This window comes from Gorilla gorilla, chromosome 1 (genome assembly GCF_029281585.2).
Source record: "Gorilla gorilla gorilla isolate KB3781 chromosome 1, NHGRI_mGorGor1-v2.1_pri, whole genome shotgun sequence".
NCBI classification, from domain to species: Eukaryota; Metazoa; Chordata; class Mammalia; order Primates; family Hominidae; genus Gorilla; species Gorilla gorilla.
This window is the reverse complement of record NC_073224.2, coordinates 59,203,134-59,219,653: the sequence shown is the minus strand read 5'-3', so window position 1 is coordinate 59,219,653 and position 16,520 is coordinate 59,203,134. Positions and strand designations below refer to the sequence as shown.

Below are 16,520 nucleotides of genomic sequence, written 5' to 3'. Positions count from 1 at the left end.
AAAATCTTGCTTTTCAAAATGAGCCATTTATCTTTGGACCAAAACTTTCCATTTTAAAATTATCTTAATGAGTATCAACAAACTATAAACATAAAATAAGAATATTTAAAATGTGACAAAATATACAAACATTTCAAATATTTCAAATAAACAGCATAAGTATAAACAGCATACTTTTGCTGAACATTTCTCCATGTATATTAGAATGAAAGAATAACATTTGAAAGCTTATGATTACCTTGACTGTATGCACCCATTGTTGATAAGACCTCGGGTTCCCTGGAATATATAAAAATGAGATGCCAGGAATGGTTGATCAAAAATAAATCTGTAAACCAAAATTTATCAAGAACTAGTATTTGCACAATTTTTAGTAGGCAAATTTTATATGCAATGTTGAAAAGTAGTTCTAATAAAATCCGGCGATCAACATATCTGGTTCCAAATTCATAAATAATTTAGTCAATAAGATGATATCAGAAGGTAAAAAAAGAAATACATATACAACTTATCTAATCTTTCCCATCAACTGATCTCAGTTAGATTTCAGCTACCTTCTTGTTTAAAAGCTTAAATACTCCTTAAGTCACAGGGGTAAAAAGTCACAATAAAAACACAAAATCCCAGGCCTGGTGTGGTGGCTCCCACCTATAGTGCCAGCTACTTGAAAGGCTGTGGCCAGGGCACTGTTTGAGCCCAGGAGTTCAAGGTTGCAGTGTGCTAAGATTATGCCACTGCACTCCAGCCTGGGAGACAGGGCAAGACCCCATCTCTCTTTTTTTTTTTTTAAGTCCCAGTGGCTACTCAGACACTATCCAATACAAAGAACCCCTAAAACATACTGTTCTCCTCTACTTTGTGGCTGTGGATTTTAAAAGATGTATCACCTTGCTCTTACAAAATAGAGACAAAATGATCTGAGCCCCAAAATTTCTTTCTAGCTGTTATCTTTGCATCCCTAATCAACATCAGGCAAGAAGTGTCCAGCTCTGGATTCACTTCTGTATTTAAAATCTTACTCTAATTTAAAAGAAATATCAAAAAACAATTTTTATTCTGAAAAACATCTCTGACTACTCAGAACACAGCATTACACCTTTTCTGGAGGATGAAACACGAAGACAAATTTTTTTTTTTCTTAACTTGTGAAATAACTACAGCAAAATGTAACTACCTAAAATAACCTTTGTAAAAATAAGTTGCCCTGTTTAAAAGGTATGAGTTTCAGGTGGTATTTGGCTTGACCAAACTTTTAAAAGTATATTTCCCTTGTAAAATAATAAAACATTCCAAGTTATTCTACCAATTTATTTCTCAAGGAGATTTTTTAAACAACAACAAAAAAACCCTGCAGATCTTTATTCATCCAGATTATTCATATATGTTTATTTCTGTATTAAAAAGCTCTCATCAGTTCATATACTTTTTACTTCTCTACTAAAAATGGTTGAGTGGAAATCACATATTTAAGACTTTGTTATTATTCACAGTATTGTGGAAAGTGTTTTAATTATTTTCCCAAAATGAATGTAAGAAAGTGGAAGAAGAAACACCAGTTTAGCATTCTGTAACCTTTGTCAATCCAGAAAACAATTCTTTTAAACCTCTGAACCACAAAGAAACTAGCTATCATAAAAGTTTCAAACTATTGTAGAAAGGTTAGGGTCTTATTTAGAACTATGAGGAATTTTAAAAAGCTAATTTTCAGCTCTGTACAAGTCATCGCATGTTTTTATCTACATTATTTTAACTGTATTTTTCAACTGTAAAATAGGCAAACAGTGCCATAAGCAGTCAGTTCAATGAGAAGGAAGTGGGCTTTGGAGTCCAATGGACCTTTAGAGCTCAGGCCTACTCTATCTTTGTGAAGGATGTGATTTGGGATGAGGTCCTTAACTTGGCTGAGCATCAGCTTCTTCATTCATCAAATAAGCATAATAGTCATTGTCCTTCAGGATTATTGTTAGGATGAAAGATAACGATTAAACAATGTTTAGTAAGGTACATAGTATATTGAAGAAATATCATAAATGATCGTTATTACTATAAACAATTTGCCAAAATAGAAAACTGAGGTTCTATGATGACGTATTATTCAGCCATGTTCTCAAGGCTAGCAACTGAAAAAGAATAAGAATCCAGGAATTTAATCCCTGGTTCATTATTCCTTCAACTCTGAAAAACTCCCTCTAAGACTGCTAAATAAAATATGATTAAAACTTAAGTTATACAGAGTTTCCTCTGTATCACACCCAAAGCAATTATATTTGAAAGGGAAAGGGGCTGCTCAAGGCTAATACCCTGAAAAAGAAGGTTAATAGAGAGAATTACCAGTAATAATCTAAAATTTCATAGTATAGGGGCAAAGAAGAAGTCCCTTGCTTCGATGTTACGAAAACATGGTACAATTTAGGTAGATTCCTATTTTAAAAGTTTTAAGGGCTAATTGTGCCTTTAAATTTTACTGCTTTTATGATTTAAGGTTCCTATTTCCACAATATTTATGAGAAAAGCACATTATTCTTTAGCAGTGTTAGAAAAAGGCTGTTATTCTAAAAATTAATTTGAATGCAAAAAAAATCCCTCAGAATCCTTCTTTTAAAATAACTGGATTATGGCAATAATAGGCATTACTGAGGAAATTCTTAACATTATTTTTGTTAATAAAACTAGTGATTTTCTCACACTTAAGGACAAAATATCTATTTCTCATTTACACCAAGACTTTCTCCTCAAATGTACTTGCTTAAATTCCAGTAATTTGTACTCATTTATCTCAAAATGTAAATTGGTCTAAATTGTTCAACAAGGCCAGAAAAATGCCACTAAACTGATATCACCTACCACGTCTTCAAATTCCTTTGATACCTTAGTCAGTAAAACTAAATAAGAATGGAAAAATAAATAAATGAACAAATAAAAGACTCATCAGATTATATGTGTAAACTAACGAAGAAACACATGCTAGTGATAGAGAGTAACCACATACTCCTCATAAAGTGAATCTGAAAATATTTCTCCTGTTTAAAGTTGATGTAAATGTAAAAACTAGTTTTATTTTAAATGAAAAAAGTATTTAAAGAAAGAATATGTTCTTAACTACTCAATATTTCTTACCTGCTTTTTCACAGACCAACACTGTGTTTACTTAAATGCATCCTTTGTTCTACTCCTGTCCTGTTTTATTATCTTTTAAACTCCATGGTTACTCTTCCCTTCACACATTCCTTTTAAGTTAAGTTAAAATTTTCCTTTTAAGTTAAGGTGGAATATTTTGCAAGGGTCTCATGAAGGAATAAGGTGTGACATGGATTTCCTTAATAGTCCTGATGAGGGCTCACAGGGCAGAGACAGTTTTTGAAAAAATGCATGTATTCACAGATTCTTTAACCATACAGTTCCAGATTCAAATGTGAATCTAGCTGTTCCTTATCTGATTGTCCTGCACTGTATATTTTTAATCAGAGCCACAATAATGATAAAGCTCCATCATATTCATATTCATTTTATCATAACCATCAGCATTAACAAAAATAGTGTATAAACTACTACTGCAATGATAAAGAGGAGAAAATAGATGTTTCTCTCAAATTTCCTAATTATTGTTGCTTAAAGGAACACAATTTTTTCTTAGCTTTAGTTAATGTTAATTTCTGCCACAGTGGTCTTTCTAGGACTTCATGTGTAAAAAATCTACAAGAAATTCAAAAGAGATGAGAATTTTGCTTTGATTCAATCAGAGTAGGAAAGGGTTAAGTATTACTCTTGTTTACTGAATGTTTTTGCATTAAGAAAATCTACTATGAAAAACAGTATATCTTTGAAGCCACATAGACACATGTGGAATTGAGACTCTGGCCACTACTGGCTGTGTGACCTTGAGTAAATTATTGAGCTGAATACTCAATAAAAATGAGGTAATGAAAGTACCTCCTTTGCTGGATTAAGAAAATGTGGCACATATACACCATGGAATACTATGCAGCTATAAAAAATGATGAGTTCATGTCCTTTGTAGGGACATGGATGAAGCTGGAAACCATTGTTCTCAGCAAACTATTGCAAGGACAAAAAACCAAACACCACATGTTCTCACTCATAGATGGGAATTGAACAATGAGAACACATGGACACAGGAAGGGGAACATCACACACCAGGGCCTGTTGTGGGGTGGGGGGAGGGATAGCATTTGGAGATATACCTAATGTTAAGTGATGAGTTACTGGGGGCAGCACACCAGCATGGCACATGTATACATATGTAACTAACCTGCACGTTGTGCACGTGTACCCTAAAACTTTAATTAAAAAAAAAAAAAGGAAGTACCTCCTTGGGTGTTGTGAGGATTAAATGAGATAATATTTGTAGAGCTCCTGGGAAAGTTTCTGCCACATATTAGTGCTCAATAAATATGAGCAATTATTATATTACTATTATTATGAGATAAACAACAAAGTTAGATCAGTTTACTTCTTTGAAGAACAGGTTAATTTCATGACATCGATATATTCTTCTTTCTCACAAGGGTAATGTGAATGATGTATGTTTGGAACTGACCTCTAGGAACCATTTTATAAACACACACACACACACACCCTAGATAGATGGATATCTTCTAATTAATAGTTAGAACACTGCTAATTTTTATTGTATTAGTCATCTTTTTATTTCAAATCCTAACGCATTTTGCTTTATTTTCATCTACAAAAAAAGTCTATGTATAAAATAACATAACATAGAATAATTTAAAAATAATGCTTGACAGGCACAAATTTCTAAGGGACTTTCTTGCTGTACTCACTGGAATTAATATTTGTCAAATTAGGCTTTCCTTTTAGATAAGTACTGGCTCTCTCAAATTAAAATAAGAGTTCAAAACCTTTTCATTTTAATAAAGAACAACAAAGTAGTGGGCATTAAGTTGTACTGAAAATGCAGCAGTTTCTAAGTCAGATACTAATCGGTAATCATATTCTCCTAATCTTTTTTAAACAATAAGGCTTTTCGTGAAAAATTTTAGTGGGCCCTCCCACCAGAAAAGCCACCTATCTCTACTCTATTACAGAGGTACCTGGACCAATGGTTAAGACTACAGAATTTAACCGTACAAAAGGATCATAGTTCTAGCCCCTTATTGTCACAAAATGTCATCTTCAATTCTATAAAAGCTACTAGCCCCACGGGTCATAAAGATAATGAGACAGCAGTTATGTAAATACTGAGTAGATGCCTTAAGCAACTTGTCCATGAGCTGACAAAATTTTGCTTGTCTGAGTTGAGAAGTAAAAAAGTGTTATTTTAACACAAAAGTTCCATTGAAGCTAAATTTTTACCCATGAACTGAAGGAAGCAAGGAGCTGAATGATTCCACATTCAGCTTACTTGCTGAGTCAAGCAAACTAACTTTTCCCCAAGCTAAATGCTTTCAATGAAATGCTACACTTACATCAGATAAAGGTTGGCAACTACTGAGTTCATTTGTACCTCCTTTAATGAACCAATTATCTCAATGGTTTCTATATTTTCATGGTGGGAAAATGAATCTTAAAAATAACGTTAAATTTTGTGAAATGTGTAGATGAGTACTTATTACGTTTTGTCTTTTCATGTGTCATTTCTGAATTCCAGCATCTATTTATTTACATATAGACTGAATTTTTTTTTCCTCAAAACAAACATACAAAGAAGTTTAAAAAATTGCTATTATACCAGGCCAAAAATTAACACACTAAGATACAGAATACAGGGATTTTTGTTTATTTAGTACACCTAATACTTAGAACAGTGCCTAATACATTGTAAGCACTCAGCAAATACTCAATGAATGAACAGGACATTTCAAGGACTCAAGCAAAATGCTCTGCAAGTCAAGACTATACACCACAACAATCGTGCAAAAATATCAGTTTGTAAATTATTAATTGCCTAGATAATTATAACAGTATTTGAACATTTACACTAGAAGGATTAATTGTACTTATGGAATGGTAAACTGAAAACTTTCTTAATGCTGCAGTGATCTGTAAAGTAAAAAAGGTAAAGACATCTGTATAATAATAATACAGTTACTTAAATATGTATAAAGAATTTTGGTGTTCAGACCCTTCTTTTTGGATTGTATTACCAATCATAACCTCGGTTCTTAAATTCATACTCAGTAATAACCATCACTAGTAGTTTTCTAGCAGAGAATACTACTATTCAGAAGGAAAGACAGGAAGATATGAGTTGACTGGATTTCTGTATTACTAATTTCCAGCAATATTAAGAGATTATCGAGGCCAACAGCTACCAATTCATGAGGCCAACTTAATGCCTTGAGTAACAGATATCAGGCAAAATAAGCTAATTCCATAGCTTTTATAAGATGAAAAATGTATTTAAGACATTACATATTTAGGAGAAAATCACTAGTTGTTTATGAAATAGGTTTTATCAGACACAAGTGCAAAGACCAAGATAATTGTTATTGAGAAAATGGATAATCATATTGTAACTTGTCTTTACCTCCACAAAAGCCACCTGAAGTGATCTCTTCTTCAAATACATCAGAGAAACCCCTTCCTGCATTTAGTTTTGCCAGTCGACCATCAATAAACTAGAATTAAAAAGTGTCAAATAAAATGTATCAAATAAAATGTTATCCAATAAAATGTTAATTTTTCATTTTATAAGGTTAGATTTTTACTTACATCAAAAACATTAATAACAGACTCTTGTATAAATTACACATATATGGTGTATATATACACACACACACGAAAATTCTCAAACAATGGAAAGAACAGGTGCTCAGTAAACAACAGCTAATTAATTAAATTGCAAATGTACAGCAAAGAGTCTAACTCTAACTTATTAGCAAAAAATAGCAAAGTGCAGTAGTAAAGATCATAGGCTCTGGATAGGTTGCTCAATGCAAAATCTCTACAGAGGAGTTTGTACAAAGGTACTGTTGCCTTGCCAAGCCATTTACCCATGGGGCTCTGTCTTCCCCAGCCAGGCCTGTTTACCCAGTACCTGCCTCATGGTGTTGCTGCAAACAACAAATTAGATTAACCTAGGAAATGTGACACAGCAAGTATCTGTGAGATGTTAGACATTACCTGTTTTCAGCTTATTAACTTCACTCAGTAAAATAAAACACTACTTGTCTAAACTATTATATTCTAAAGCATAATAGAGCACCAACTAATTTTAACCATTTACAATAAAATCAATACAACTTTCATAGTTCCTGGCATATATTCTCACTGAATGACAAGAATTATGATTATTAAGTTAAATACAGTTGAGGTAAATGCATATTGACTTGACATGCATGAGGCTATTTTAGGCAATATTTTTCAGTGTTCTTAAAAAAGAGGTTGGAGGAGTGGGAAACTGAAACTATCAAAAGCACCCGAAGATCTTTTTCAAAGTGCAGAAATCCAGATACCCTGGAGACTATCTTCCATTGCCTGTTCTGCTCCAGTCCTTACCTGTTCCAACATACATAGCATATCAGAATCTCACAGTATTAATGCTGCATTTGAAAAGTATCCTGGGTATTTTTATATGACCAACCCAAGGTGAAAATCAATGATTTTATATATACACACACACACACACACACACACACACACACACACACACACACACACACGTATTACTAGCACTTGGTTACCTTTTATTTTGTTGATTTGCAGCACCTAGAATTTGATATGTTGTGGTTTACTCCATCCATAATTATGATGAAGTATCTTTAAGTCTTCCTTGCTTAAGAGGCAGGGGATAACATAGGAAAGATTTACATGCTTTTTGCAAGGAGGACTTGAAGATGGATTAAAACTTCCATCTTTTGGATGCATCCAAAAACTAACTAATCCTGACCATAATTTTTTACCCTAGAAATTTAAATTTTACCTGAACTAAAATAAAGTAGCTGGTCTTTAAAAAGAAAAACTCAGATACTTCCCTGGTTTTCTGTTTAAACGGTTAATGAACAAAACTAATTGAGATGAGTTGTATAGGACAATACAATATTCCTCAGCAGCAATTTAAGATAATTAATAGGCTGGGCGTGGTGGCTCATGCCTGTAATACCAGCATTTTGGGAGGCCGAGGTGGAGGGGTCACTAGGTCAAGAGATTGAGACCATCCTAGCCAACATGGTGAAACTCCGTCTCTACTAAAAAATACAAAAAATATTAGCTGGACGTGGTGGCGCACGCCTGTAGTCCCAGCTACTCAAGTGGCTGAGGCAGGAGAATCTCTTGAACCCAGGAGGTAGAGGTTGCAGTGAGCCGAGATTGCACCATTGCACTCCAGCCTGGCAACAGAGCAAGACTCCATCCTAAAAAAAAAAAAAAAAAAAAAAAAAAAGGGGGGGGGTGGGGAAGAGAATTAATAGCAGTAAGTCACACCAGTTATAAGACTTTGATACAAAAATCTCTTACAGAAAAAATTAAGAAAGAATAGAAAATGAATCAACAGATTCATGTTTAAAATGTGCTTTACCCAGACCAAGGGAACAGAATAGAGACACCTGAAATAAAGCTGCACACCTACAACCAACTGATCTTTAACAAAATCGACAAAAATAAGTAATGGGGAAAGACACCCTATTCAATATATGTGCCAGGAAAACTGGCTAACCATATGCAGAAGAATGAAACTGGAGTCTTACATCTCAAGATATAAAAAAAATTAACTCAAGGTGAATTAAAGACTTAAATGTAAGACCTCAAACTAAAAACCTTTCTTCCTAGAAGAAAACCTAGGAAATACCCTTCCAGACACTTGCCTAGGCAAATAACCTATGACTAAGTCTTCAAAAGTAAATGTAACAAAACTAAAAATTGAAAATTGGGGCCCAATTAAACTAAAGAGCTTCTGCACAGCAAAAGAAACTATCAATGGAGTAAACAGACAACCTACAGAATGGGAGAAAATACTGGCAAACTATGCTCCAACAAATGACTAATATCCAGAATCTATAAGAAACTTAAACCAACAAGAAAAAAACAAGTAACTCCATTAAAAATTGGGCAAAGGACATGAACAGACACTGCTCAAAAGAAGATACAAGTGGCCAACAAACATATGAAAGAATGCTCAACATCACTAATCATCAGAGAGATGCAAATCAAAACCACAATGAGATACCACCTCACACCAGTCAGAATGACTATTATTAAAAAGTCAAAAAGTAACAGATGTTAACGAGTTTGTGGAGAAAGGGAACACTTATACACTGTCGGTGAGAGTGCAAATTAGTTCAGGCCCTGTGAAAAGCAGCTTGGACATTTCTCAAAGAACTAAAAATAGAATTACCATTCGATCCAGCAATCCCCATATTGGGTATATAGCCAAAGGAAAATAAATAATTCCTCCAAAAAGACACCTGCATTTGTATGTTTATCCCAGCACTACTCACATAGCAAAGACATGGATTCAACCCAGGTGCCTTTTACCAGCAGACTGGATAAAGAAAATGTGGTACATATACACCATGGAATACTTTGCAGCCATAAACAAGAATGAAATCATGTCATTTGCAACCAATAAATGATGCTGGAGGCCATTATCTTAAGCAAATTCATGCAGAAATAAAATCAAATATTGCGAGTTTTCACTTAAAAGTGGGAAGTAAACATTGGGTATACAGGGACACAAAGATGGGAACTATAAACACTGGAGAGTCCAAATTGTGGGGAAAGGTGGGAGTGGGACAGAGGTTGAAAAACTACTTATTGGGTACTATGTTCATTATCTGGGATATGGGATTATTAGAAGCCCAAACCTCAGCATCATGCAACATACCCATGTACCAAACCTACATATGTACCTCTGAGTCTAAAATAATGAATGAATGAAAACAACTATTAATGGAAAAATGTGGTTTAATCATCCTTTTATCATCATCTAATGCTTTTGAGTGAAACTGTGGTAAGACAGGTTTAAATAAACATAGCCTAAAATAATGGAATCTTAGATTTTTTAGAGCATGAGCTGTTCTTACAAAACTTAGAACTATTTGAGGACAGGGACCATACATTACCCATTTTCACATCTTCATTATACTTGGCATACAAAAGGTTTCCTATAGTATAAATTAACATGGAGTGTGGAGTATCAAAGGCCTGCATCACAACTCGGCCACTTACTAGTTTTATGATCTTGGGCCACTTGTCACCTCTAAGACTATTTCTCCTTCTGTAAAATGGGAGTAATAAAAATACCTTATGGGATATTGCAAGAGCTAATTAAAATAATGTAAAGTGTCTGCATTGTGTACACCCAATAAATGCTAAATAATAAAGTCCACTTTCCCCAGTACCACCACCTTTTCTATCTCTGTCAAATTTTTATGAGCTTCCCAAGGGAAGAATCACTGTCTTTCTCATGTATGCATCTTCAATACCTGGCAAAATACCTGCCATAAAGTTTGAACTGAGTAAATGTTGTGGAAAGACGGAAGTACACTTTAACAATGCTGAAGTTCATATACTTCTACCCAGTTTTAAAGTTAAATAATTATAATGCATAGAACTAATTCATTTCATTCTATCTTGAGGTCAAAGCTAGGAACTTATGATGTTGGCATCTTTGCTACACATAATGGTAATTTTTAAATAAGGTGGTTTAAAATGCATGCAAAATTTGACTTGCACACATTTGTAACACAGTATTATAAATCAAAGTGATCTCATTTGATGGATTAGTTATAATTTTTTAAAAAATAAAGTGAAAGCAAAATGATAAAGTGAAAGTAATACATTACTGACAAATAGAACAAACTAAGACATCCTTTAAAGGACTTAATTTGCTCTAAAAGATTAAGACTAGAAGACTTGCTAAAAGGTTTTCATTTTTGTGTTTACTGGAAATAATCCATCCATTTCAGAAATAAGTGGAACAGTTCAAGTCTAAAAAGCGATAAATCCCAAAACTATTTACTGATTATGCATTTTTGAGTATAACTACTCTGTCTTACTAACCTAGTGATTTGAGCCAATAGAAATTAATCACTCAGTAAAATGACATGTGTTATCACTGACTTTGCAAACAATCCTGTCAGTGGCAGACACCAATGTACACAATGAGTGTAAATGTTTGTTCTTATAACAAAAGATTGATTTCATGCATATACATACATATATTATATATAGATGCATATAAATAGACATCCAGGAATAAACTGAAAAGCATTATTAATGAGAAGAATGCTGAATTTAACAGTTTTTCAAACACCTTTTTCTATTTTTATTCAATAACAGCTATTTTTCCCCCAAGTGGAGTTGGTTCATGGTTATACCACTTTAATAACTCTGGAGCATTTCATAAGAAGTAAAAGAGATAAGAACATTTTTAGTTACTGATGCAGAGAAATAATTTTGAACTAATAAAAAATCATCTCTGTTGGAAAAGCTGTGACTCTATAATGTGCTATCACATGTTGCCTTATAAACAGCTACCTATTTCATTTAGTAAACACATATCTACAGGTAATTGGAAGACATAAGCTTTGAAAGAATTAGTTTATTACTATAAGTAATGACAAATAGCATTGTTAATAACAATAAAAGTGACATAGATATAACATAAAATTAGGTTGCAAGTAGATTTTTAAAAGAACTTAAGAATTTGCTTTAAGATGATGCTTTTATGTAAATCTTAATATTTTTCTTTTTATTCCAAAAGAAAAAAAATCTAGATCTAAACATATTAATCACACCAAAACATAAATAACATAACTGGAAATCTTACAAAAATTCATAGATGTTATCCCATAGTATGGATTCCATAATTTCATAAATTATAAACAGATAAAATTGATTTAAATAATAATATATGTAATTCTCAAGATCAATGACATTATTCCCTCTAAATCATCAACAATTGCAAGAACCAGATTTTGTTAATCTTTATGACATGATCTTTTTGCTTTTGGAGATGACAAGGATTTTAGGAGCTATGAGCCAGGAACCATGGACAAAAACAAATATACATGTTACATAACACCAGAGGCCACCCTCTAGTTTTCAATCACGGGTCTGTTACATCAAAATAATATATACATAAAATCATTAATAATTAGTCCAGTCCATTATACTGGAGGGCACTCAGGTTTGCAGGTTTCCTTTCAACCTTGCTTATGACATGATCTTAAAGTACTGTGACAGGTTACAAGATAAATATTTTCAAGCAGCAAAACTGCTTCTGGCTCTTCTTTTTGATATTGATGTCACTAAGGTTTTTAAAAGTGTTTTTTATCTTCCAATAACCACCTAATACGACACTGAGTCAATTTAAAGAAATTATCTGTTGCTTTAAATATACTTCAGTAAGTAATACTGTTAAATGAAAATTAACATTCACTATTCAAATTCATTTTTTAAATACAATTAAATATAAAATGAATGTTTCAAATATGTAATATAAAGAATAGACTCCATAGGAGGCTTCTTTCCAAAAAATATAAAGAATATGTTTTGATCAAAGTCACAGATTACACTTCAATATAGCTGCCAGTAAACTGGTAGGAATGTATATGTCCTCTAAGAGATAAGTCATATGCCTTTTACAATTCTTTAATTATTTACCAGTCAGTGTATTTCCAGTATTGAATCTAAAAATCCTAAAACAAGTTATGCTATTATCAGTGTTCTAATTCCCTTAGTGGTCTAGACACATGTTATATAAATATTTAATCGCAATCACTCCATCAAAACTCTATTGACAACTGAATTTCAGGATTCTAGTATCATTTTAAAAGAAATATTTGATCTTTTTAAAATCCTTATTAAAAAGATTCTGGTAGAGAGATGAGGCAGTGGTGCAATTCTCTGCCGAGCTGAGGAAGTAGCAAGATTCAGTGTTGTTTTTTGTGTTAACATGGCAGTCCTGTTACTGAAGCAAAGCTGCAGAAGTGCTGAAGCAACACAATAAACAAATCTACACACCCAAATTCCTTCTTCAGCTTGGAGGAAACATTACCATGGCTCAGAAATTTATCTCGCATTAGAAACCCTTCTTAGGTACAAAGATAAGAGGTAACTAACAGATTCAAGTCTTGAGAGCTAGAGAAAAATAGTTTTAAAAATCAATCAGCAATTTAAGGAAAAATAAATACAGTAAAAAATTGCTTTCAAAAATAAACTAATTTCTTATGAATCTTTAAAATTTGCCTTTTTATATAATGCTCCAGGCTAAAAATTTAATAAGTAGTCTAATTTAAATATTTCTTCTTAGAAATGTTCAGTAAACCTTGACAGGTTAGTGAAAACTATACTGAAGTGTTACAATAAATTACATCAACAGATATTTATAGACACCTGCTAAATGCAAGCCATTCAGTTAGTAGCTATATATAAACACAAACTGCCTATAACAAGTGGGAATAAGTAAGGTAGGTCAGCTCAAACTAAGAAAATTAAGTATGTGGAAGAATACAAATAAATTGTTATTTTTATGCCATTAGGTAATGAGATGACTATCAGCCTCCAGTATACTAAATTAGACTACCATGGTATCATGAACAGGAAAACACTATGAAGAGTATTAAGAGCCGACTCAGTGCAATGTATTATTAAAACTAATAACCTAAAATAACAGTAATAAGACAACAATACTACTTTCAAGGATATGTCAATTGACATTAAATAATGTGCTAAAGAATTTAGTCTGCTGAACCTTATGATCACCAGACCAAAAGAATCAACTAATTATATTATTCAGTGAATATTTCACTGAATATATGTGCTATATTCCAGGCACTTTCCTAGATACCTGAAATACAGGAATAAATGAAGGAGGCAAAAATCCAAGCCCTTGTGATGCTTAAACATGTAGTGGAGGTAGGGGAAGAGCGTTTTAGCATGAAATAAGAAACAGCAAATGATGTAGTATGTGAGAAAGTGATGAGTGTTAGAGAATAAGATAGACTTCCTAAGGGAAGTTAGGAAATCTAGGGCAAGGAACTTTCTGTTTTAAATAGTGTGGTCAGGGTAGGTCTCGTGAAGACAGCATTTAAGCCAAGTCTTCAAAGCCATGAGGAGGTTTAATGGGAAAAGAGGATTCCAGGCAAAGGGAATAGCTAGAGTAAATACCCACACTGAAGTAGGAACTGGCAGGTACTCAGTAGGCTTGTGGCAGGCTCCAAGTATCAGGAGAAAATCCCATCAGCCATAATGACTATTTGCACTCAAAATTTATAAAGCTCAACCTCCAATAGGATTTGAATACCAAGCAATTCTATTTTACTTTGCAGTTACTCCATTCACTCTCCCCATCCATTTCACAATGTCCTATCTTCTTTCTCCTTAAATGTTTAACGACCTCTCCCATTCTCTTTCAGTTGACCATCTTGCTTCCTAATTTCACCAAAAAAGAGAAAACGAAAGTAATTAAAAGAGAAATTCTACAAGCTCTAAGTCACACATTTACCTACCTCCCCCATCTGTGCTCGGACTGCCTTTTCTCCTGTTATGAATAAACTGCCTGTGCTCCTTGCAAAGACTAACTTCTCTAACAATTTTTCCTTCTCTCTTCTAAATATAGTTTTATTTCTTAACTAGATCTTCCCAGCAGCATACAAACATGTTATTTCTTCTCTTGACCCCACTTACTTCTCTAGTTATGTGCTATTCTATTCTTCACAGCAAAATTCAAAAGAGCTGTCAGTACTTTGTGTCTACGTCCTCTCCTCTCATGCCTCAATCAGTTTCTGTCTCACCATGTCAGCAAAATTGCTCTTGCTAAGGTCATCATATATCTATGGTTACTAAATCCAGTAATCAATGCTAGGTCCTTGTTTTAATCAGCCTGTCACGAGCATTTGACAGTGTTGATCCCTCCCTCTTTGGTATTCTTGTTGGCTGCTAATATAAAGTACTCTTCTGGTTTCTGTCCTACCTAATTGTTCATCCACTCTTTCATAACCTCCGTTGGTAGTGCCCTTTTATACTACTTTCTTATCATTTCTATTTATACTTTTTCCTTTGGTAATCTCATCTAATCTACATGCTGATGGCTTTAAACTCTACCTACATGCTGATGACTCCAAAATGTATACCTCCAGTCGAGTTTTCTCCCCTCCTCCTTTATCCATCCACTTACCTAATCAGTATCCTGCTTGCATCTCCAATAGGCATCTTGACTTAATATGTCTGAAACTCAACTCTTGTTCTTCTTGACGAAATCATCTTCTGCCCACAGTCTTCCCAATCTCAATTTTAATTGAGACAAATACTTCCTTCCAGTTTCTCAGATGAGATAACATGGAATCATCCATGACTCTCCTTTCTCTCATCTTTATATCAAATCCTTCAGAATATCTATTGGCTTTATTTATAAAATAAACCCATATTCTGACCAAATCTCATCATATCTTCAATCAACAGTTCCACACTGCCATCAATTTCTCACCTAGATGATAGCAATAGTTTTCTAAATCTTCTTTCTCTCTGTTTCCACTTTTGGCCACCCCACAGGATACCGCTGAAGTGACACATATTCCAGGAAATCTACATTGACTATATTATTTTAAATTGTAATCCTACCCTCACCTCTGGTAGTCCCCATTTAACATACCCGGTTCTATCTACTTTCCCATAGTACTTCTGACCTTTGAAGATCAACATTAGTTTTAAATTATAATTTGTTATTAGAAATAAAAGCTTCACAAAGTCAGAGATTGTCTTCTTCTTTGTTCTCTGATGTACCCCACACAAAACACTTCCTATTATACAATGGATACAGTCATATCTCATTTAATTGAACTTCACTTTACTGCACTTCAAAGACAGCTTTTACAAATTGAAGGTTTGTGGCAACCCTCCATTGAGCAAGTCTATCAGTGCCATTTTTCCAACAGCATCTGCTTACTTTGTGTCCCTGTGTCATATTTTGGAAACTCCTGCAATATTTCAAACTTTTTCATTATAATCATATTAGAATTACAGGATTATATTATATGATTATAGTTGTTATCATGATCTGTGATCAGTGATCTTTGATGTAACTATCATAATTGTTTTAGGGTGCCAGGAACCACCCCCACATAAGTCAGCAAGCTTAATTGATAAATGTTGTGTGTGTCCTGACTGCTCCACTGACTGGCTATTCTCCCATCTCTCTCCCTCTCCTCAGGCTTTCCTATTCCCTAATTAATAACCTTACAATGACCTCCACGCATCGAAGGGAAAAAGCTAAAAATGATGAAGCTTGTGAGGAAGGCATGTCAAAAACTGAGACAGCCTGAAAGCCAGGCCTCTTGCACCAAGCAATTAGCCAAGTTGTGGATGCAAAGGAAAAGTTCTTGAAGGAAATGGAAAGTGCTACTGCAGTGCCCACACGAATGACAAGAAGGTGAAACAGCCTTATTGCTGAGATGGAGAACGTTTGAGTGGTCTGGATAGAAAAAGCCAAACCAGCCATGACATTCCCCTAAGCCAAAGCCTAATCCAGAGCAAGGTCCTAACTCTCTTCAATTATATGAAGGGTGAGACATGTGAGAAAGCTGTAGGAGAAAATTATG

General features: G+C 33.8%; 1 protein-coding gene across 7 annotated transcripts in view; it reads right to left on the bottom strand.

Annotated features, from left to right (window-relative positions):
• The window catches only part of DENND1B (DENN domain containing 1B), a 265,472-nt gene that overhangs the window by 40,332 nt on the left and 208,620 nt on the right, over nucleotides 1-16,520 (bottom strand). For 5 of the 7 annotated variants that reach the window (XM_055378544.2, XM_055378528.2, XM_055378538.2 and 2 more), the window contains 2 exons: nucleotides 6,509-6,599; nucleotides 239-279 (listed from right to left, as the gene is read on the bottom strand). In XM_055378544.2, the coding sequence (XP_055234519.2) occupies nucleotides 239-279; nucleotides 6,509-6,599 (132 nt within the window). Of the gene's footprint in view, nucleotides 1-238; nucleotides 280-5,742; nucleotides 6,600-16,520 lie in introns of those variants that run through there. The other 2 variants (XM_063709838.1, XM_055378557.2) reach the window with 1 other exon arrangement.